At 35.6% G+C, this 19,029-nt stretch overlaps 3 protein-coding genes and 1 long non-coding RNA gene across 7 annotated transcripts; 2 read left to right on the top strand and 2 right to left on the bottom strand.

The window, feature by feature from the left end:
- The first annotated feature begins 1,191 nt into the window (after window positions 1-1,191).
- Window positions 1,192-3,316, top strand: LOC150038508 (uncharacterized). The gene is made up of 3 exons (XM_090313433.1): window positions 1,192-1,582; window positions 2,156-2,620; window positions 2,757-3,316. Exons 1-3 carry the CDS (start codon window positions 1,192-1,194, stop codon window positions 3,314-3,316), a joined length of 1,416 nt encoding a protein of 471 aa, XP_090169559.1.
- Window positions 3,317-4,060: 744 nt separating this feature from the next.
- Window positions 4,061-8,496, bottom strand: LOC150038509 (uncharacterized). Its single transcript, XR_016523737.1, has 3 exons — window positions 4,822-8,496; window positions 4,651-4,746; window positions 4,061-4,579 (listed from the first exon to the last, which is right to left on the bottom strand). It is a non-coding gene; the product is annotated as an uncharacterized LOC150038509 (long non-coding RNA).
- Window positions 8,497-9,807: 1,311 nt separating this feature from the next.
- LOC120082418 (S-adenosyl-L-methionine-dependent methyltransferases superfamily protein) lies at window positions 9,808-11,857 on the top strand. The gene is made up of 2 exons (XM_039037579.2): window positions 9,808-10,526; window positions 11,433-11,857. Exons 1-2 carry the CDS (start codon window positions 9,897-9,899, stop codon window positions 11,763-11,765), a joined length of 963 nt encoding a protein of 320 aa, XP_038893507.1. The 5' UTR covers window positions 9,808-9,896; the 3' UTR covers window positions 11,766-11,857.
- A 292-nt stretch (window positions 11,858-12,149) lies between these two features.
- On the bottom strand, window positions 12,150-17,117 carry LOC120082425 (bromodomain testis-specific protein). 4 transcript variants are annotated; one of them, XM_039037600.2, is made up of 7 exons: window positions 16,959-17,117; window positions 15,587-15,874; window positions 14,671-14,779; window positions 13,562-13,647; window positions 13,320-13,378; window positions 12,746-12,896; window positions 12,150-12,661 (listed from the first exon to the last, which is right to left on the bottom strand). In XM_039037600.2, the coding sequence occupies exons 2-7, from the start codon at window positions 15,839-15,841 to the stop codon at window positions 12,587-12,589; spliced, it is 735 nt and encodes a 244-aa protein (XP_038893528.1). In that variant the 5' UTR covers window positions 15,842-15,874; window positions 16,959-17,117; the 3' UTR covers window positions 12,150-12,586. The 4 variants fall into 4 exon arrangements, with proteins under 4 accessions (XP_038893528.1, XP_038893520.1, XP_090161839.1 ...); XM_039037592.2 differs by having other exon boundaries at window positions 13,562-13,651; window positions 14,591-14,779; XM_090305713.1 differs by lacking the exon at window positions 16,959-17,117 and adding an exon at window positions 16,011-16,905.
- Window positions 17,118-19,029: the final 1,912 nt, after the last annotated feature.

The following is a 19,029-nucleotide window of genomic DNA, read 5'->3' on the forward strand; positions in this document are numbered from 1 at the left end:
AATTAAAAAGCCCGAGAGCTTAGTTTGAATCAAACTTGAAAAATGAATGTGGTTATAAAGGTTCACCATTAATCCCACTAGCAGACCTTTAATTGTGTAGCTGAGAAACAGTTTGAGAATTGGGTGTTTTCAATTTTTTATTTAAGGGGGATTTAAGTTGGGTTTGTTTTTGAAGATGGGTTTCTTTCCATTTTCAATTCGGGGGCAATTTGGGAGGAAATTTGTACGGATGACTCATTTTTTGGTTTCAAAATGTCAAATGACCAATTTTAAAAAAATAATGTCACTTGATCCTCTGCTGACATCATTGCCATACCAAATTACGTAAACTGCCCTTATACCTACCTCACGAAGTAAATCTCGCTCTCGTCTGATTAAACACTCTCGCTCTCGCTTGAAATTCCCTGGTTTGATGTGATTGCTCGTAGTGTACGAATGATTTGACAATTTTCACGACGGAAGCCTCAAATCAATAATACCTAAACACAATACAATGGTGATTTCTTTAAACTCTAAACTCCATTTCAACGGTGATTACTTCTTTGGTTTTCGACGGTGTTTTGTTGAACAGAGATTTCTCGAACGGGGATTTCCAAGACGAGGCTTTTTCAGAACGGAACAGGTTTTTCAAAAAGGTGTTTCATTATTTTAAGTCTGTTTAATTATTTTTGCTGTGTTATTTTTGGAAAGGTAGCATTAAGCAAACAAAGAAGAAAAAGAGATAGAACGAGAGTGAGAAAGAGCAAGAGTAAGAGAGAGAGCGAGAGTAAGAGAGAGAGTGGGATTAAGAGAGAGAGCAAGACTAAGAGAGAGCGAGAGTACACTCCAATTGCTTGTACAACTTAATGACAAATATTCTCTTGCTTTGTAGGATGGCAGAAAAGTGTCTACTTATTCGTATGAAGGTTATTGGGATGAGAATGAAAGTTCGTATATTGGGGGACAGTTGACAGGAATCATGTGCCTCATACATTGAAGTATGAAGAACTTAAATCTTACATTTACAGGGTTACAAATGTTAGTTCTTCAGAGTTCGATCTTATACTGAAAGTTAAATATAAGTTTTAATATAAAGCCCCTCCACAATACATAAGGAATGATGATGATGTTCGCTTCCTTCTTTTCTGAGAAGAGCTTAGTAGACTTCAGTTAGCTGTAACGTTGAAATCGAATCAGGACGAAAATATTAGAATGGGGTTTGGAAATGTGAGTTATGATGATATGACTGTGGACAAACAATATGATGAATCATATCAGTTTCGTCGGGACGAGGATGATATTCCATTGTCTACCAACACTGTACCATCAACATTATCACTAGACAACGAGCGTACTAATCCAACAAGATTGAATTCAGAATTGGGCGGTACTTCAGTTGTTGGTAATGAGAGACCATCTAGATTCGATTATATGGATTGTGGTCATCCAGAGCAAAGTTGTGGTCCTTCAGTGGATGTGGATGAGCAACCAACAGGATTGAATGAAATGGATCGTGATCATGGAGATGTGCGCCGTTCTACATCAGCTTCAGTGGTTCTACCATCTGTGTCTTCAAGTCATAGGATAGAGTTGATTATGCCTGGTACCTCTTTATCTAGGACAGAAGACGTTGAAGTTGGTCAACTATTTTTGAGCAAAAAGGACTTGAAAATGAGATTATCTATTCTGTCCATCAACAAAAATTTTGAATTTAGGGTCCGGAAGTCAACCAAATCTCTGTTCACTGTCAAATATATTGGGGAAACATGTAAGTGGAGCTTTCCTGCAGTCAGAATGGAAGGGTCTGATATATTCAAGATCACAAAGTACTGCAGTTCGCACACATGTTCCATTGGAATTCTAAATCACGACCATAGACAAGCAACTACTATGGTTGTTGGTCAGTTGATTAAAGATAAGTTCACGGGAATATGATGTATTTATAAACCTTGTCATATCATTGAGGATATGAGGAAAGATTATCGCGTAAACATAAGTTATGATAAAGCGTGGCGTGCAAGGGAAGCAGCGTATGATCTCCCTAAAGGTACTCCAGAATACTCATACTCCATACTACATGCTTATGGAGAAGCGTTAAAAATAGAGAATCCGCGTACAGTCTTTGAGATCGAACTTGAAGATGAGGTGCATTTCAAGTATATTTTTATGGCATTAGGGCCTTGTATTAGAGGTTTCGCAAGCTGTCGGTCTGTGATAATTGTTGATGGGTCGCACTTGAAAGGAAAATACAAAGGCACCATGTTGGTTATGGTTTCTATGGACAGGAACAATCAATTATACCCACTAGCATATGCAGTAGTGGATAATGAAACCGATCGATCATGGAAATGGTTTATGTCAAACTTGAAATGCAATATCAGAGAACCCGATAATCTGATGTTTGTGTCTGATCGGATGCTATCTATTAGTAATGTTATTCGTGTATTTTTTCCCACGGCATTTCATGGATTATACACATGGCATATAAAACAAAATATTGTTACAAACTTTAAGGATAGCACAGTTGTTGGGATATTTAGAGATGCAGTAAAGACATTTCACATGGCAGAGTTCCAGACAAAATGGGACGAGCTCCATAGTTTTCGAGACGATGCTATCACAAAATATCTGGAAGACATCGGTCTTCAAAGGTGGGCACAGGTTTACCAAATAGAACGATGATATGATAACATGACATCCAACAGTGTAGAGTGTTTCAATTCGTTAACTAAAGAGTATCGACTATTGTCCATAGTATGCATGATTGAACATGTTAGAGGAATGCTCCAATCGTGGTTCTACGAACGGAGGAATTACTGGACATCTCGAACGACATTGCACTCTGACTACTGTGAAACCCGATTGGGAAGTGAGGCCGATAAGGGCAGACGATATCGGGTTGAGCCTATTGTTTGTTATCGGGTCCACGTGCGAGATAATCGATTGGACGATATTGTTAAACTTCACACGAAGGAATGCACATGAAATTGTTGCTGCCAAGGAACAAAATATACCCATCCAGAGTCTTTGCGGTCGATTTTATACAGTGGACTCTCTAATGACTGCGTATGTGGAGCCTATAAATCCACTTGACCACATATCTGAATGGAAGAGACCTCCTGGATATGTAGAAAATACTATCATTCATCCGAAGTTTGTGGCACAAGCTAGGCGACGGAGAATGAGAAGAATACCATCCAGAGGAGAATTTCGCGAACAAATGAAATGTGTTCGGTGTGGGAATTATGGGCATAACCGCCAAAATTGTATCGAACCGCTCAGAACCGTGCGCGTGCTGAAAATGCCAGAAACCGTGACACAAACACCTCTCATCTAGTTTAGTTTATAACTAACTTGTAACATTTCATTTGTTATAAATACCATTGATCAGTTTTTCATACGTCATACTTGTAACATACTTCATACTTTTTCATACTTGTAACATACTTCATACTTTTTCATACTTCATACTTGTAACACTTCATACTTTCATCTTGTAAACAAAAAACAATAACAAGCTGGAGTATTTCTGTAATAGCAATCTTCATACTCTCTCAATCTCGCTCTCTCAATCTTCATACTCTCTCAATCTCGCTCACTCAATCTTCATACTCTCTAAATCTTCATACTTGTAACAAAAAACAATAACTTCATACTCTTTCAATCTCGCTCTCTCTCAAAATCTCACTCTCTTAATGTTTGAACTTTAAACCTTGAATTTTGATATAATGTTCTATATACCATTGATATAATGAAAAGAGTAGTAGCTCAATTATACATGTTTTGATAAAATATATGATATTGAACTTTGAACTTTGAACTTACATAAAAAATACATGTTCAATTATACATGTATACCATTGATACAATGATACAATGAAAAGAGCAGTAGCTCAATTATACATGTTTTGATAAACTGTATAATATTGAACTTTGAACTTTGAACTTACATTAAAAATACATGTTCAATTATACATGTATACCATTGATACAATGATACAATGAAAAGAGCAGTAGCTCAATTATACATGTTTTACATACATAAAAAATACATGTTCTATACACATAAAAAATATGGAGTGTTCGCCCATAGTTGACACGCTAACTGCATCCTATATTCACTCATCTTCTCCTGAGTGATTATGAGTGGATAAACACAAGTCACTAGTTCTAGTAATTTTATTGCAAATATACCACAATCAAGCGACCCGTGATGTATGTCAACGTTCATAGGTTGTGAGATTTTCCAACAGGCTGTGGAAAGGTCCGACTTTGAACGATCCACGTCACAGTAGTGAAGTAGGGATGGTACTGTAACAGTCAATGGCTCTAGCCAATTCACTAGCTTTGTCATTGGTGTGTATGACAGAAGTGAATCGAACAAGAATATGTGACCTCTGTTAATGTCCATTGCAAGGACCATCTAGTGTTCATTGATATTCATTGCCGTATAAATGAAATCCACATCTGCCCATTTGACATCGAATTTACCGATGACGTAGTCTTTATACGTGTCTTCATCCTCCCATGCTAGGGCATCCTCCAGAAGTGTCTTATTATTTATTCGTTTAAATACCCCGCCACGAGCATTAAGGTGACTCTATCAAATAAAATGAGAAGTTAAGTAACAAAATAAAATGAGAAGTTAAGTAACGAAATATCAAAATTTACCATTACACCAATTGGTAAGATGGTGAGCTTGTGCATGCACATGTCAGGCCGGGTATAAAATTTTTCTTTCATAAAATAAAATAAAATATTTATGGTCTGCACAAAAAATTACTATATCAGTAAAAGTACAAGATATCCAACATGTAAAGAAGTCAAGACTAGGAAACTTACATCGCACTCAACCCACAAACTCAGGGAAATCAATTCCTTGAAGAATTGCTTGGCAAGTGGTTTAAGGGAGTTCTCTCGAACCTATATTACTCATCAAGAAATATAAAAATATAAACAAAGATTACTGATCAATAAATTACTCACCAGTGTAACTCCTTCTGTTGTCGTTACAATCCCAGAAGTGTCGGCCTCTAGGATGTCAGACATGTCGACCTCTGTATATGGCATGGTGAGTAAGGTAGACATGTCGGGCTCTGTTTGTGGGATGTCGGCCTCTATAAGTTCGACGTCAGTTCGTGATGTTGTGATGGTATCGGGCTCTAGAGGGGGGATGGGAGTAGGTGAAGTGGTAGTATTTTGAGGCTCTATAGGGCAATGGGAGTATCAGAGACAGTCACGTTATTGGTATCGGGATCCCGAGATGGGATGGGTGACCTTATCTCCTCATTCACCATGGAACCCTTCAATTAGTAAAGTAAAATGATGAGTTCACGAACACGTAAAGACATAAAATGATAGTAAATGCAAACCTTGCACATAGAGTGCAACAGTGACAGGATGGCCGACAATTGTCCTTTCATGTCTGTCATGTTTTCCTCCATATTGGATACACGACTATCTAAACCCAATATACGACCATCCAACCTCGATAGTGAACTATAAATGGTCCGCAGATACGAATAAATAGAATCGTCGGGATTGGCTCCCTCTCTGCGGTGGGCATCACACTCCGGACACTTCTCATTCACAGATTACTCTCTATGAGAGTCCGCAAGATGGACATCAGGTGGGTTCAACTCGTCCTCATCGTGTACATCCTCCACCACGTCGTGGAACATATCATCACTAGATGTGTATGTCCCTCCTTCCCTCCTTCCACATTCAGCATCCTCGTGCTTAGAATGCTCGTGTTCATCCCTTCCCTCCACCCTAATAACTTTATCATTGTCATCTCCACGATGATTGTCACCGTTACTTTCACTTTCAGAACTACCCCCATCACTAGTCGACCTATTGCCACTTTCACCGCTATCATCATCCACACCTAGATCAAAAATAGGTCGTTTGTCCACTGGGGTATCCTGAAACTCCCTCTCAGCGTTTGTCATGACAGTACCCTCTTTAACCTTGATTTGCATTAACAACCCAGTAAACTAGTTAGTGTCAATTTAACAACCAGATAAACATATTATACATAGAGTAAACATACATTGTTAGACTCGAATATCTCTCTTTCGAGTACTTTGAAGGACACTGAGTGTGAGCATGACTATCGTAATATACGGGGCAAAGCCACCTTGCTCTTTCGCTCTGCAAAGTTCCTAGTTATTGATGCAGCCAGGATCTCGTACGTATGGACCTAAATAAAATCGAACATATATAAGAACAATAGTAATGTTAAATCAAACAACATGATTTTATGTTAAGCAAATTTATTTGGAACGCTTGTGGAAATCCCCGCAAAGAGTACTTCACAATGTAATTTTTATTTCCTTTCACCTTCGTCTTGTATAGATTGCTCTTATCATTCAACACAGTCTTTAGGGCATCCAGTGTCCTCTCCCAAATAATGGTACCCCAATCACGACTGTTGTAGTACTCTAAGTTTTGAATGTCCTTAAAACGTTTGAGGTCCACTGCATTTTTCTGTTTGTTTTTTTTTTTTCCATCATTGCAACCTCAGTATAGTAGACTACTGTGATCTTCATAGCATCCTTATCATTTTCAAACTCCAACTCCTTGTATTTTTCTTCAAGTAGACGGACATGTAAGGTGTCCTTTGTCACTCGATTACCAAAATATTTGATTGCAAGTTCATACGAGGATTGCTCATTCTGATCAACTTGTGTTGGGGATCGCCACAAACCAGTCATCAACAAAAAATCATCCTTCGAAAAAGTGACGACCTTTCCACAAACAGAGAATGACATTGAGTCAGTTCTCGTGCTTTCACTTCTCTCAGCAACATATGATGGATAATTAGGCTGGTAAACACCATGTCAACATCTACAAATCGCCTAAAAACTGTTCTCTTGAACATGTCAAACTGCCTTGGCATAAGCTTTTCCTTCACAATCTTGTTTGCATTAGCAATGTGGGCCATGCTTGTTACTTGACCGGGAAATCGGTCTGCTACGGGTATTCTGAAACGTGTTGCCATCTTAAATCACTCCTGGATGAAATAAAGATTCAATCAGTAAACTCCCTCAGAAAAAAAAATTGTAAAAAAGCATCCTGTTTAAATCTTGCTGGATTCGCTCTCATTGGCACCGCTCTTGCTGGATTCGCTCTCGGTTGCATCGCTCTCTCCAGTATCGCTCTCTCTAGTGTCGCTCTCTCCGGTATCGCTCTCTCTGATATCGCTCTCTCTGATGTCGCTCTCTCTAGTAACTCTCACTTATCTCGCTCACATTCTCTCTTTTTACTCGTCTTCAACCATAGAACACATCGAAAACCAGAAAAAAAAAACCATAGGTTCAAAGTATTTTTAAACTCCAGAACGACCCACCCTTTCTGGTGTCGCTCGCTCTCTCTAGTATCGCTCTACTGATTTTACTCTCATTTATTTCGCTCACAAACTCTTTCTATTCATCTTCAACCACAGAACACATCGAAAACCAAAAAAAAAAAAAAAAAAAAACCATAGATTCACAATATTTCTAAACCCAGAACGACCCACAAAAGCCCCATTACCGATCAGTTTAAGACATTTTCAAGCACAGATTGAAAGATTTACCGATCAGATTCGATTTTTCGGCGGCAGTGGAATCGTTTGCAAGTCGAAATGATGGATTCTAAAGAGTTTTTAGTTTATGAGCGATACGAAGCCGTTAGCCTTGGGAAATTTGAATGAAGAGTTTTTAGTTTTGGTTGGTTTTCAGTAAAAAGATAAGAAGACGAAGAGGTAAGGGCAATTTACATAATTTGGTATGGCGATGATTTCAGCAGAGGGTCAATTGACATTATTTTTAAAAAATGGGTCATTTGACATTTTGGAGCAAAAAAATGGGTCATTCGTACAAAATTTCCCCCAATTTTTGGGTCATCCGTACAAATTTCCCCAATTTAAGGAGGATTATTAAAGAGTGTGATTGGCAAAGAGGAAAAACCTTTGAGTTGGAGAATCCCACATTGGAGAACATTGAAAAGGGTACCCAAATTTTGAAGGGAGGGAGTGAGTGAGTGAGGAGATAGGAAAAAATATTATAAATAGAAAAATCCTAAAATTATAGAATTTTTTTGTTATAAAGTATAAACATTTTTTTTAATATTTTTTTATATTTAAAAAGACTCCAAAAATTTTATTTTAACCAAATTCATTAAAAAAAATCCATCTTTTTAGCTTAGTCATTAAAATTTGCCACATCGATTGAGTCTAGTCATTTAGATACTTCCACGTCATTATTTTTATCAGTCAACTAACTGTCAAAGGATGTCAGGGACTATTTAGAACATTTTTCTAAACCTTAGGGACTGAAAGTATCACTTTTGAAATCTCATGGACTAAATAGACACTAACTCTAATCCTCAGGGACCAAAATTGTATTTTGCCCTAATATTTTTAGCCTTACAAAAAAAAAACAATTTAAATAGATATCTCTCTCTCTCTTTTTTTTTAATCATATAGATACTCTCATTTTTCTTTCATTTGTCTAATTCTTACACAAAATTTCTCATGACAAAATATAAACTAGAATTTGAAGTTAAAGCATAAAATCTCAAAAAATTAACAAAATTCTGAAATCAAAACTTTCCCTTAAAATTAAACATATTTAGTTATTAACACACAATCAACTACTAACGTACAATAACAAATGTTGAATAGTTAACAAAAATGAGAGTAAGAATGGAGAAAAGAACAAAAAAAAATAGTGAAGCATTAGGTCATAGATTGAAGTAGAAGAGAAAGATGGGAAACTATAAGAGCATTTTTTTTAAAGGCAAGGATATTAATAGAACTTTTAAAAGTTTAGAGGTATTTTTACAATGAGATATTCATATATTAACCGTAAGAATATTTTTTAACTTTTCTTTAAATTTAAAGGTATTTTTGAAATTTCATTTTTGAAACAAAAGGTTTTTATCCAAAACTAAATGTAAGAGTATATTTTTTTAAAATTTTAAGTTAAAGGTATATGCTTTTACAATATTGTACAAAACCTCCGCTTTTTCCCACAAAAAACGTGTTGCCTATTCTTGACGTTTTTCCCTTCTCTCCTTTCAATTTGACTATAGAAATGTATCATAGTAACTCAATTTTGTTATAGTGTACTTTTTAAACTTTTGAAATACAAAGTTTATGAGCATTTTTTAAAAATATAATTTAGACTTTCATTTATAAAGCAGTAATTAAGACAACTTTGAACAATAAATTATCAAGAGGGTTCGACACAATACCAAAAGTTAATTGATATCTTTGATATCTTTTATAAATACCTATATAAATCATAAAATTATCATCTGTAAATTCCAATTTGAAGGTATATAATAATAAAAGCTATAATATAATTGTTAATTTAAATACATTTTTTTAAAAAGCTATATAGAAATATCCATCAATATCCATGAAACAAAAATGTTGATATTGGTATCACATCAATATTTCTAAATTTTAAATTTTAGAATGTGTTTATACCTGCCAAAGACTTCTTTTTTCTTAGCATCTAATATACTTTTGCAAATGTTTTAGTTTGTAAAACAAGTTTAGTAAAACAAGTTTTTTTATTTCTAACCAAAAATATGCAAAAAAAAAAACTTCAGTCAATTGGTTAAAGATTGTTTTAACGAAGAGGTCATTAGTCCGAATATCCATATTATGAGTCAATGACGTTTATTTACTGCCATCTCCAAAACGTCAGTAATATTAAAACATTTTCCAAATTTATCCCACAAATTATAAGTCTGACTCAAAATACATTCAAGAAATGCAATAAAATAGGAAGGAAAACAAAATATTTTGCACAAAAAGGGGGGGGGGGGGGGGGGGGGGGGGAGGGGAGAGAAAGTCTGAAGAGAAAATATCTGTTGTCCTGTCTGCTGCTAGCCATGGGCCCAACCAATTATGAAAGTAGAAAATGGCCACAAATGAAAAGAACTTATCTCTGAATTTCAGTCCTCGAGTCCCCCAATCCCAAAGCCTGGTTAGTTCAAACACATGCTTGATGCTAGCCATTGATATAAGCACCCAGCCATGGCTTCTTCCCAATCTCTGTTCATGTTCAGGCAAAGCAAAGCTGCTCCGGAGACGAGCTTCAAAAACCATTGTCAATCTGAAAGAAAATGGCCAAACAAACCAAGAATGCACAACAGCCGCAGGCAATATCAGACGCCAGGTTCTTACCCCACAAGAAAGAATTAAGCTTAATGCTTACCCGGATCGAGAATTCTATGCTTTTCCACGCTTCGTTACTCATGTTGATGATGGCTTCATCTCAACATTAACCAATTTGTATCGGGAAAGGCTGCAACCGGGTAGTGAAGTCCTTGACTTGATGAGCTCTTGGGTTAGCCATCTCCCAAAAGAAGTTAAGTATAAAAGAGTGGTTGGACATGGCCTAAATGCTCAGGAACTTGCCAGAAACTCCCAACTTGATTACTTCTTTGTCAAGGATCTTAATGAAGATCAGAAGCTAGAGTTGGAGAGTTGCAGTATTGATGCAGTTGTGTGCACTGTCAGTGTGCAGTACCTTCAACAGCCTGAGAAGGTTGTCAAGTCCTTTCCATTCTATGTTACTGCATATTATTTCCATATTTTTAGACTAACCGAACAAGAATGAAGCAGATTTAGGACATGTTTAAATCGACTAGAGAAAAAAATATTTTTCAAAAAAATCATTATTATTTAAATTCTTAAGATAAAAACCGTTTAAAATACACTTTGAAAGGTGTTTCAAAAACTATTTTGAGTGGTTGCCAAACACTTCAATTTTTTTTCAAAATGACTTATTTTATAGAAACACTTGAAAAGTTAAACCAAACACACACTTAGTCAATCCCCATATATTATTGGCATTTATGGTTCACCTGATACATATTATTTTATAGATCAGAAGTACTAATTTAGCATTCTCTCATTCTTCTAGGTAAGCATTTAAATTTTAAATTTTCTCCAATTTTGAACACTTAAAAAAAACAATCTCCTCTACCAACATTTTGCTCAGGAGGAACATACGAATTTTTAGGGGGTTGAAAAGTAAGTTTTAAATAGGGGTTCCAATTCGTCTCTGAACCTAAGCCTTCAGCTGGGAGATTATTAAAATCTCTTATTCTCAGTAATTGGAGCACCTTTTTGTGACTTCCTGTTCTTTTAGTTAGTCTCCCATGTGCACTCTTTCTGGTTTCTCGTAGAAGTAGAAAATAGAAGCAAAACATGAGCCTAACTCAGCAATTGAAGCATCTACTCCTTGAGGTTGGAGGCTCAAAGTCCCACTCCCACCCCCACATTTTTCATAAAAAGTAGAAAATAGAAAACCATGGGGGCAATCCAGAATAATTATAACATTCACGGTCACTATTAGCAGGCAATCCAGGATAATTATAACATTCTAACAATCATAAGCAAAGTTAACTTTATAAAAATGGAAGACCTAACCAGTAAATATTCATTGTAGGTGTTTGCTGAGGTGTTCAGGGTGCTGAAGCCAGGAGGAGTGTTCATCATCAGCTTTAGCAACAGAATGTTCTATGAGAAAGCTGTGAGTGCATGGAGAGATGGGTCTGCATACAGTAGACTACAATTAGTAGTCCAATATTTCCAATGCATTGAAGGATTTACACAACCAGAAATTATTAGAAAGATACCTGCTTCAACTGGCACTGCAGAAGATAACTCACCATTCAGTTGGATTTTGAGGCTGCTGGGCTTGCTGTCAGGCTCAGACCCTTTCTATGCAGTGTTAGCTCACAAAAATTTCAAGCCTGTATATACAACTGAAAATATTTGATCCTTCCCTTGGGAAAATACATAAACCACCGCATCACTGTATTTGTGCAAACATCAGAATAATTTTTTTTAAGACTATAATTACAAAATAAATCTCTGTGATGTTCACTCCACCAAGAAGGCAATTCTGTATACCATACAAAAAATAATTCTCTGTAAAAATCTTAAAAAATTCAAACGTTTCTCTCCTTCCAATAACTTAAAACCCTTATTGGATCTTGAAGTTCGTTTTGGGGTGAGCTAAGCCTTCTTAAGCCTCCTTGAGAGTAGACAGGGTTGAGCATGAATATAATGCAAAAATTAGGCCTCCCAAGCAGGGACAAAAAAGAGAGAGAGGAAAAAAAAAAGAAAAAGAAAAAGAAAAAAGAAGGTACTGTGTTGCTGATTTGAAAACAAATAAGACAATCTTCTGAAGCATAACTTCTGGAATTATAACTGCCACAGTTCGTATTCAAGTTCTTAAAAGTTGTAAAGAGTACAAAGCTAAATTCTGAATGATTTACAAATTTCAATTGAATTCTGGAGAATGTGGAATCCAATTGAGGGTAAAGGGAGGATTCATCATCTGTCGAAAATGTTGGGACTGCAATCGTTTGAACAAAAAATGTGCTTTTAGCCTCAAAATCAACCAGATTTCAAGCGAAGAGATCACCAACCACCTCCAAAGCGTGGAAACAAAGAGGGATTTATGAACATTTTAACAAGGACTTTGAGAGCCTTCAAAACTTCTTAAAAGGAGAGCAAGAAGGCATTGTCTTCCTTCAAAAAGATTCTTGGACCCACAAAATCAAAAGATGAAGTTAGGTGGTAGTTGCTCAACAGTTATCCTGATGCCAGCTTCTTTGCTTTCTCAACTGCTTTAACATAGTAATACAATCTCCAGAGAGTGGTGTTATTCTGCAAAATAAATAAACACATATACCCATTAAGATTCAGTCTATGGTTGCTATTCCATGCATTAATTTGCTCTGTTTCACTTACCTCTTTATCCAAATCAATATGGATTCCATCAGACAAATCTGTTTCATCGGTACTATGTTGGATGACTATTTCTGCAACACGGCCAAGATTTTCTGATGGAAGCTCTTGAACCAATTTCTGAAGCTGTTCCCTTTCCTTCAAAGTCATAGGCCTGAAATGAAAGCTGACAGTTAACTAGGCAGATAAAAAATAAAGAAAAATTAATGACTCAGTTTGGCAATTCATAGGTAGGCCGACGGATAAACAGTTGGTTCCTGGTTTCCATTTAAATATATATATATATTTTTTTTTTAAAAAAAAATCTGTCCAAGTTGATACTTTTACAAAATTTCTGAACAGAAAAAAAATTTAACAGATCCACCACCAAAGTTTGTACATAAAAAAATGAACGAGAAAGGCGGCACAGTGATTGACTCCATTATTCGAGCACAATACATTCTCACAAGAGGAATAAAGGTAGGCTGGCTTCAAAGTTATGAGTAACATACTGGGTCAAGGCATGCTATGCCTAAATCTTCTGTTTTTTCCTCCTTCCCTCTCTCTCTATCTCTCTCTCTATAACTTAATGCCATACCTGCAATTTGATAGTACAGAATCAAGAATTTCCTCAAGCTGTTGCTCCATGTGCCCTAGCTGACAACCCATTATTTGATGTTAATTAGCAGTTGAAGTCTAAAAACGGCAGTGTAATAATAGTACTAAAACTGAATACATATTAGTTACATGATCCAATGGCATTCCGTATTACTGAAAGTAATTGGATGGGCATGCAACATAAGTCAAAGAAAAAAGGGACAATGGAAAATAGAATGTTACTGCTCCAGATAGATCATTTGAAAGTTCTGTCACTATGTCTTCGATCTGCTCGCCGTTGTTCTCTAGAAAAAACTGCAATTCATCATCTATCTGACATGAACGAAAGAAGGATAAGCAAAAATAACATAAAAATTGACGTCTGGACAAAACTAGACCATTTCCATGCACTGATGCACTAACGAAATACACTTTAATTACCTAAAGAAAATTGAACAATTACATCAACTTACAACAAATTTTCTTCTTTCTTGGCACACAAGACACGAAGTTTTGTCAAATTTGCTAAAAGCCAGAGATCTTTTCCATTGGCAACTAATTAAGTCCGGTTGAGGGGAGGAAGAAAACCATTTTCTTTCGTCCGATTAGTGGAAGATCATAATATGGAATCATGGGGTGCAGCGGCAGCCTGATTAACAAGATATTGAACAGCATGCAAAGGGGTTTCCAAAAATTTAACTAGAATGTTAGAACTTAGAAGCATGCAACCTCCCATCCCCGAAATGTCAGTCTTGAATTAAGGTGCTAACGATTCAAAATGAACGAAAGGAACTAAGAAATTGGCATTTGAGAAAAAATCAACTTGCACATTTATAGATTGCATACCAAATGACCAAACCATAATTTCATATTAAAAACCTACTAGCTTTCTTTGCTTTTGAACACACTATCCTAAACATTTAATATTATTAATTTAATGAAAAAAAGTCCTGAATATTTATTTAAATAACCAAGACAATACCCATGTTTTGGCTTCTCCCAAACAAACTGCTCAATTCTCGTCATTAAAAATATTTGCACTTCAAACCTCACAATAACGTGACCAATCTATGACTCTAACTCAAACAAATAGTATGAATTTCAGCATGAATCTAGATTTCACTTATTGAGTGAAAGGATATTTAGGGTCATCCAGAAAGATTCCATTCACCCAAGGTACCATAAGAAGATGGGGGAGCACATCAGTTCATGTTCACCATACTGTTAATTACTACCGTAAATCAAAATGCATATATAGATATTGAGCTTTACCACCAAAGTACACCCAAGATTAGAACAACCCTCATGTGCAGGTAGACTGGTTGAAGAGGATAAGGATTTGAGTTTCTTACAAGAAGCTTGCTCCACATCATTCATAGCTATTTTTTCCACATTTTCCAAATTCTTTTTGGATCTCAAATATGACTTCAAGCACTGGGTAGATAGAGCAGGATCGAGCATCTGCAGCAGCGCAATAGTAACAATTGTAATTGGAAATCCATTCATTCAATTAAGTAACATTGTCATTTTGAGCTTTCATTGATTTTGAGAAATGAAAGAAAGAAAGAAAGAAAGAAAGAAAGAAATAGACGAAATCAACTAGAAAAATATTTATATCTTTGGCAATTCTCCTTTCTTTACTCTCTTTTTTTTCCCCTTTCCTTTCTTTTTATGAGAAACATAGAATTCTTTCGTGATATGATGAAATTACAAATTCGGGCAAACTCTGTGCCAAAGGAATTGCAAAAAACATTTCCATTGGGCAATAAGAGAAGTAAGACTATAAGAGCTAAAGAGGGGCTAAAATTTACACCAAGAAAGTGCTATATAAGTTATGTGATTAAAGAACTTGTCAAAACCCATGGCCTTGTCACCAAAGATACAGCGAGTATGTTCCAGCCATATATGGCCAAAAAAAGGGTCTGACGAAGCAAATTCAAATAATATCATTTTCTTTACCAAAAGGATGACCGTTGAAAACAACTTCAAGAATACTGATCATATCTATCAGGATAGCAAGGTGCCAATTAAATTCTGAGAGAATAAATTTCCAGAATAATTTTGTAGTTCTGCTTTCATGTATAATGCTTTACCAACAAGTTTCTATTTGTTTAACAACAGCTAAATTAAGTTCAAAACATAACCAAAAAGCTGAAGTTTACTCCACAATTCATAAAATTGTTATCAAATTATCAAGCAAATTACAAGCTTGGTGCAGGTTATACTCGAAAAACTGAAATTTTGTAACCCAATTATCTTTGCACATACCTCATTTACTTCTTTCGAAAGAATAGCCACACTCTGCCTGAGCAATGTCTTCAGCTTTTCTTTTTTAAAGTGAGACAAATTAGGTCCTATGGAATCACCAAATGGAGGTGAAGCTCCAGATATCTGTGAATCATGGGGAGGAGAAGGTAGATTATCCTCTTGAGATAACAAATCTATAACTTCCCGTTTGAAGTAACTGAAGGTATCAGGTCCGAGTTTATCTTGGTCAGCTGTATCAGATTGATGCTTTGACATAACAATGCAACACCAGAGTACCGCACAAGCACACTGCATTAAATTAGCTAATAGAGTTAAAATTCGAGAACTGAACTGCCCTTTCTTCAAGAAAGGAATCCACGAATTTCAAAGAAGGATAAGTAAAGATATCTTGGAAACCCAACAGCATCGCATGAAAATAACTTACATCACTTCTTGAAGTGACTACAAGAAAACAAACACAGATGGATTCCTTGGCTTTGATAACCACAAAGGGAATAGAAGCAGTAAATGCACTTTCAATCCACATTTCCACCAAGAACAAGAAAGAAAGAAAAAATCGTCAAAATCAAACTCCTTATGAACTCACAATCGTGATTATCTTATTGACAAAATTCGGTAGAGCAAAAAAGCTAGATGTCCTTCTCTTCCTCGATCTGATGCCCTTAGGTCGATTCTCATCATTCATTCTAAACCCTTCTCCGCTTAAGGCACTCTGGGAAAGATCTTACTTGCCAACAGTTACTCTCACTCAAGTGAATGGGTTTCAAGAGCATTCCACCAGTTTTTGGACGGTTATCATCATACTATCATGCAAATAAATCCCCCTAAGTAGCAAGGGAGAGGGATATGGAGAGGATGAATCGAAGTCATAACTTATACCGTTCGAAAGGCGCTCCAGCCTTTATGGTTATGGATAAGGATAAACTAATGAAGTGTTCAATTAAAGGCAACAAATCCCCGTAGCTCTAAGTGAGCAGAAGTGCACCATCGCCATCTCCGGGCATCAATATGTAAAAATCCAAACATCTCAGAAACGAAAAGTAATACTCATTCAACAAAAACAATTCAGTAAAATAATCTATCAAGCACTTAATCTTCGATGATTTCTTCAGTAAGTTAACCAGAAACAGAGAGCTATTGAATAGTAACAAAAACTCCTCAAATCCACAAAGGAACAGAAGCAAATCTCTCCCACCGGCCACCATATCTTCGCAGAAAGAGGACAAGACTGACGAACTTAAACCCATAAACGAAGAGGAAATTTTCCATTTCAGCAACAAAACAGATCAAAGTACGAGTAAGTTTCGATCAACCAGTTCAAAAATCATTTAAAAGTCCAAAAAGGAAATAGAGAGAGAGAAGAGAAGATTACGCTAGAGAGAAATGCGGGACGTTCGGACAGATTGAAACTTCAGATTCAGTGGAAATGGTAACGATTGCGCGAGTGGTCATGCTTATAAATTTCTAATTTCCAGCGCTTCGCGATTTTTGAACGATGAATTTATTCTTTTTATGTTTATTTTTCTTTTTGGCCCTTTTGAGAAAATTAGGGAAAATAGTACAAAATGACCAAAAAGCAACCACTTTTGACTTACCTCTTTCTAAAAATTTGTTTGTTAGTTATCCTTTTGATAGCCAAAAGGCAATTTTTATTTTCAATATTAAATGCTCTTTTCTCTTCATTATCTAACTCTCTTTTGCTCTTCTCTTTCAACACCAATAAATCGAAATCAAAGTCATTTAAAATTAAAGATGTTTTAACATTTTGCTTACTTTATAAGTATGATTGAAAAGAACGTGAAAAATCATATCAAAATGAGTGATCATTAAGTTAAAACAAAATTGTATCGACAAAGATATAACAGTAACAAGATTATTGTTTGCATATAAAAAATGGGTGATCGCTGACATCAGCTTTCACGATCACTCAATTTTCATTTGGTTATTTTGTTTTGATCAATCTCTTTATCGATACAACTCCATTTTTGCTAAATGAACACTCGTTTTCATACTTTTTTTTCATGTTATTTCCAACCATATATGTGAAATTTAGGAAGTCCCTCCCTTGTCTTAGGTTAAAAATCGTTTTTTTTTAATGTTTTTATCCCCCTTTCTCTTAAGTTAAAGATCATTTTTTTTAATGTTTTTATGGGTCATTTTAGCAATTTAGGAAGTTTTTTTCCTTCTCTCCTTTAGGTTATAAATCTTTTTTTAGTGTTTTTCCATAAGTTGATTTAACCTACGGGGTCAAAGTTGTGAGGGGACCCATCCTGAGTGGGATAGGAAATCTCCAAATACACAGAGAATGGTAGAGGAAGTGGAAATTGTTTTCAGGGACAGGGATTATATTCCTCATCCTCAGCCCTGCTCCTATATAATATATATTAAAATTAATGATATTTACACACATATATAACAGAATCCTAAAATAAGCCACACCTCATTTCACTCCATAGTCGCTCTTCTCACTCTCTTTGTCTCTCCTCATTATGGACATACTGTCTCTCGCTCTCTTCACTCATTTTGTCTCTCTTCACTTTGGACTTATTATTATCAAACCAACACCTGTTTGGTTAGAAGGTAACTCAAAATTAACTAATTAAAATTACTTTCCAAATATGAATACCAGTGAATATGGATACCACCATTTTTTTTAAATACCTGCAACTAATTAAAATTACTCCAAAAAAAAAAAAACAAGGACATAATTACTAATTTGCGCATTAGTTTGGAGGATTAAAAAATATATGATTGAAATCAAATAAAAAAATTGTTTAATAAAAACCAATACTGGGAATTTTTTCCAATGGAGAATTTGATCCGTTCTTTATGAAGAAACTCGCGAGGACGAAAAAGGCTTCCCTGTCTCCTCCCTCCCTCTCATGGATATCTCTAGTTCTTTTGGCAATTTAGGAAGCTTTTTTTTTCCTCATAGGTTAAAATTCCTTTTTGACTTAACTTTTATGAAAGCAACATTTTAGTCTTGGAAGATGAATTGTAATGATTTTAGTCTCTGTATTTTTCTTATTTTATAATAATTTAGTTATTTTTGTTAGATAAAAGAGCCAAAGAGCAACCCAACCGACTACTCACTCACCTCCTTATCACGGATGGGAAGGAGAATACAAGTAGGAAAGATATCTTTCCAAACAAAAAAAACAATCTTGAGAGAATGCCAAAATTGTAATAGCATGAGGAATTTTGTTCTCCTCTCTAGGAATGTGACCAAAATGAGAGATATTAATAGAGTTTGCAACAAAAATAATGTCCTTAATAAGGATCCCTAGTATTATCTAAAGAACTCTCCTTTTTGTTTAATAGATTACTTCCAAAGCATCAAATTCCACCTCAAGCAGTGGGTTGTTCTTGTACCACTTGAGCTCGATCGTAGAAAGACCCTCCAAAAAGCTTTGACCTCCAACATACTAATACTCCAACCCTTT

This window comes from Benincasa hispida, chromosome 1, assembly GCF_027475165.1.
Source record: "Benincasa hispida cultivar pf3 chromosome 1, pf3_genome.v1.1, whole genome shotgun sequence".
Lineage (NCBI taxonomy): Eukaryota > Viridiplantae > Streptophyta > Magnoliopsida > Cucurbitales > Cucurbitaceae > Benincasa > Benincasa hispida.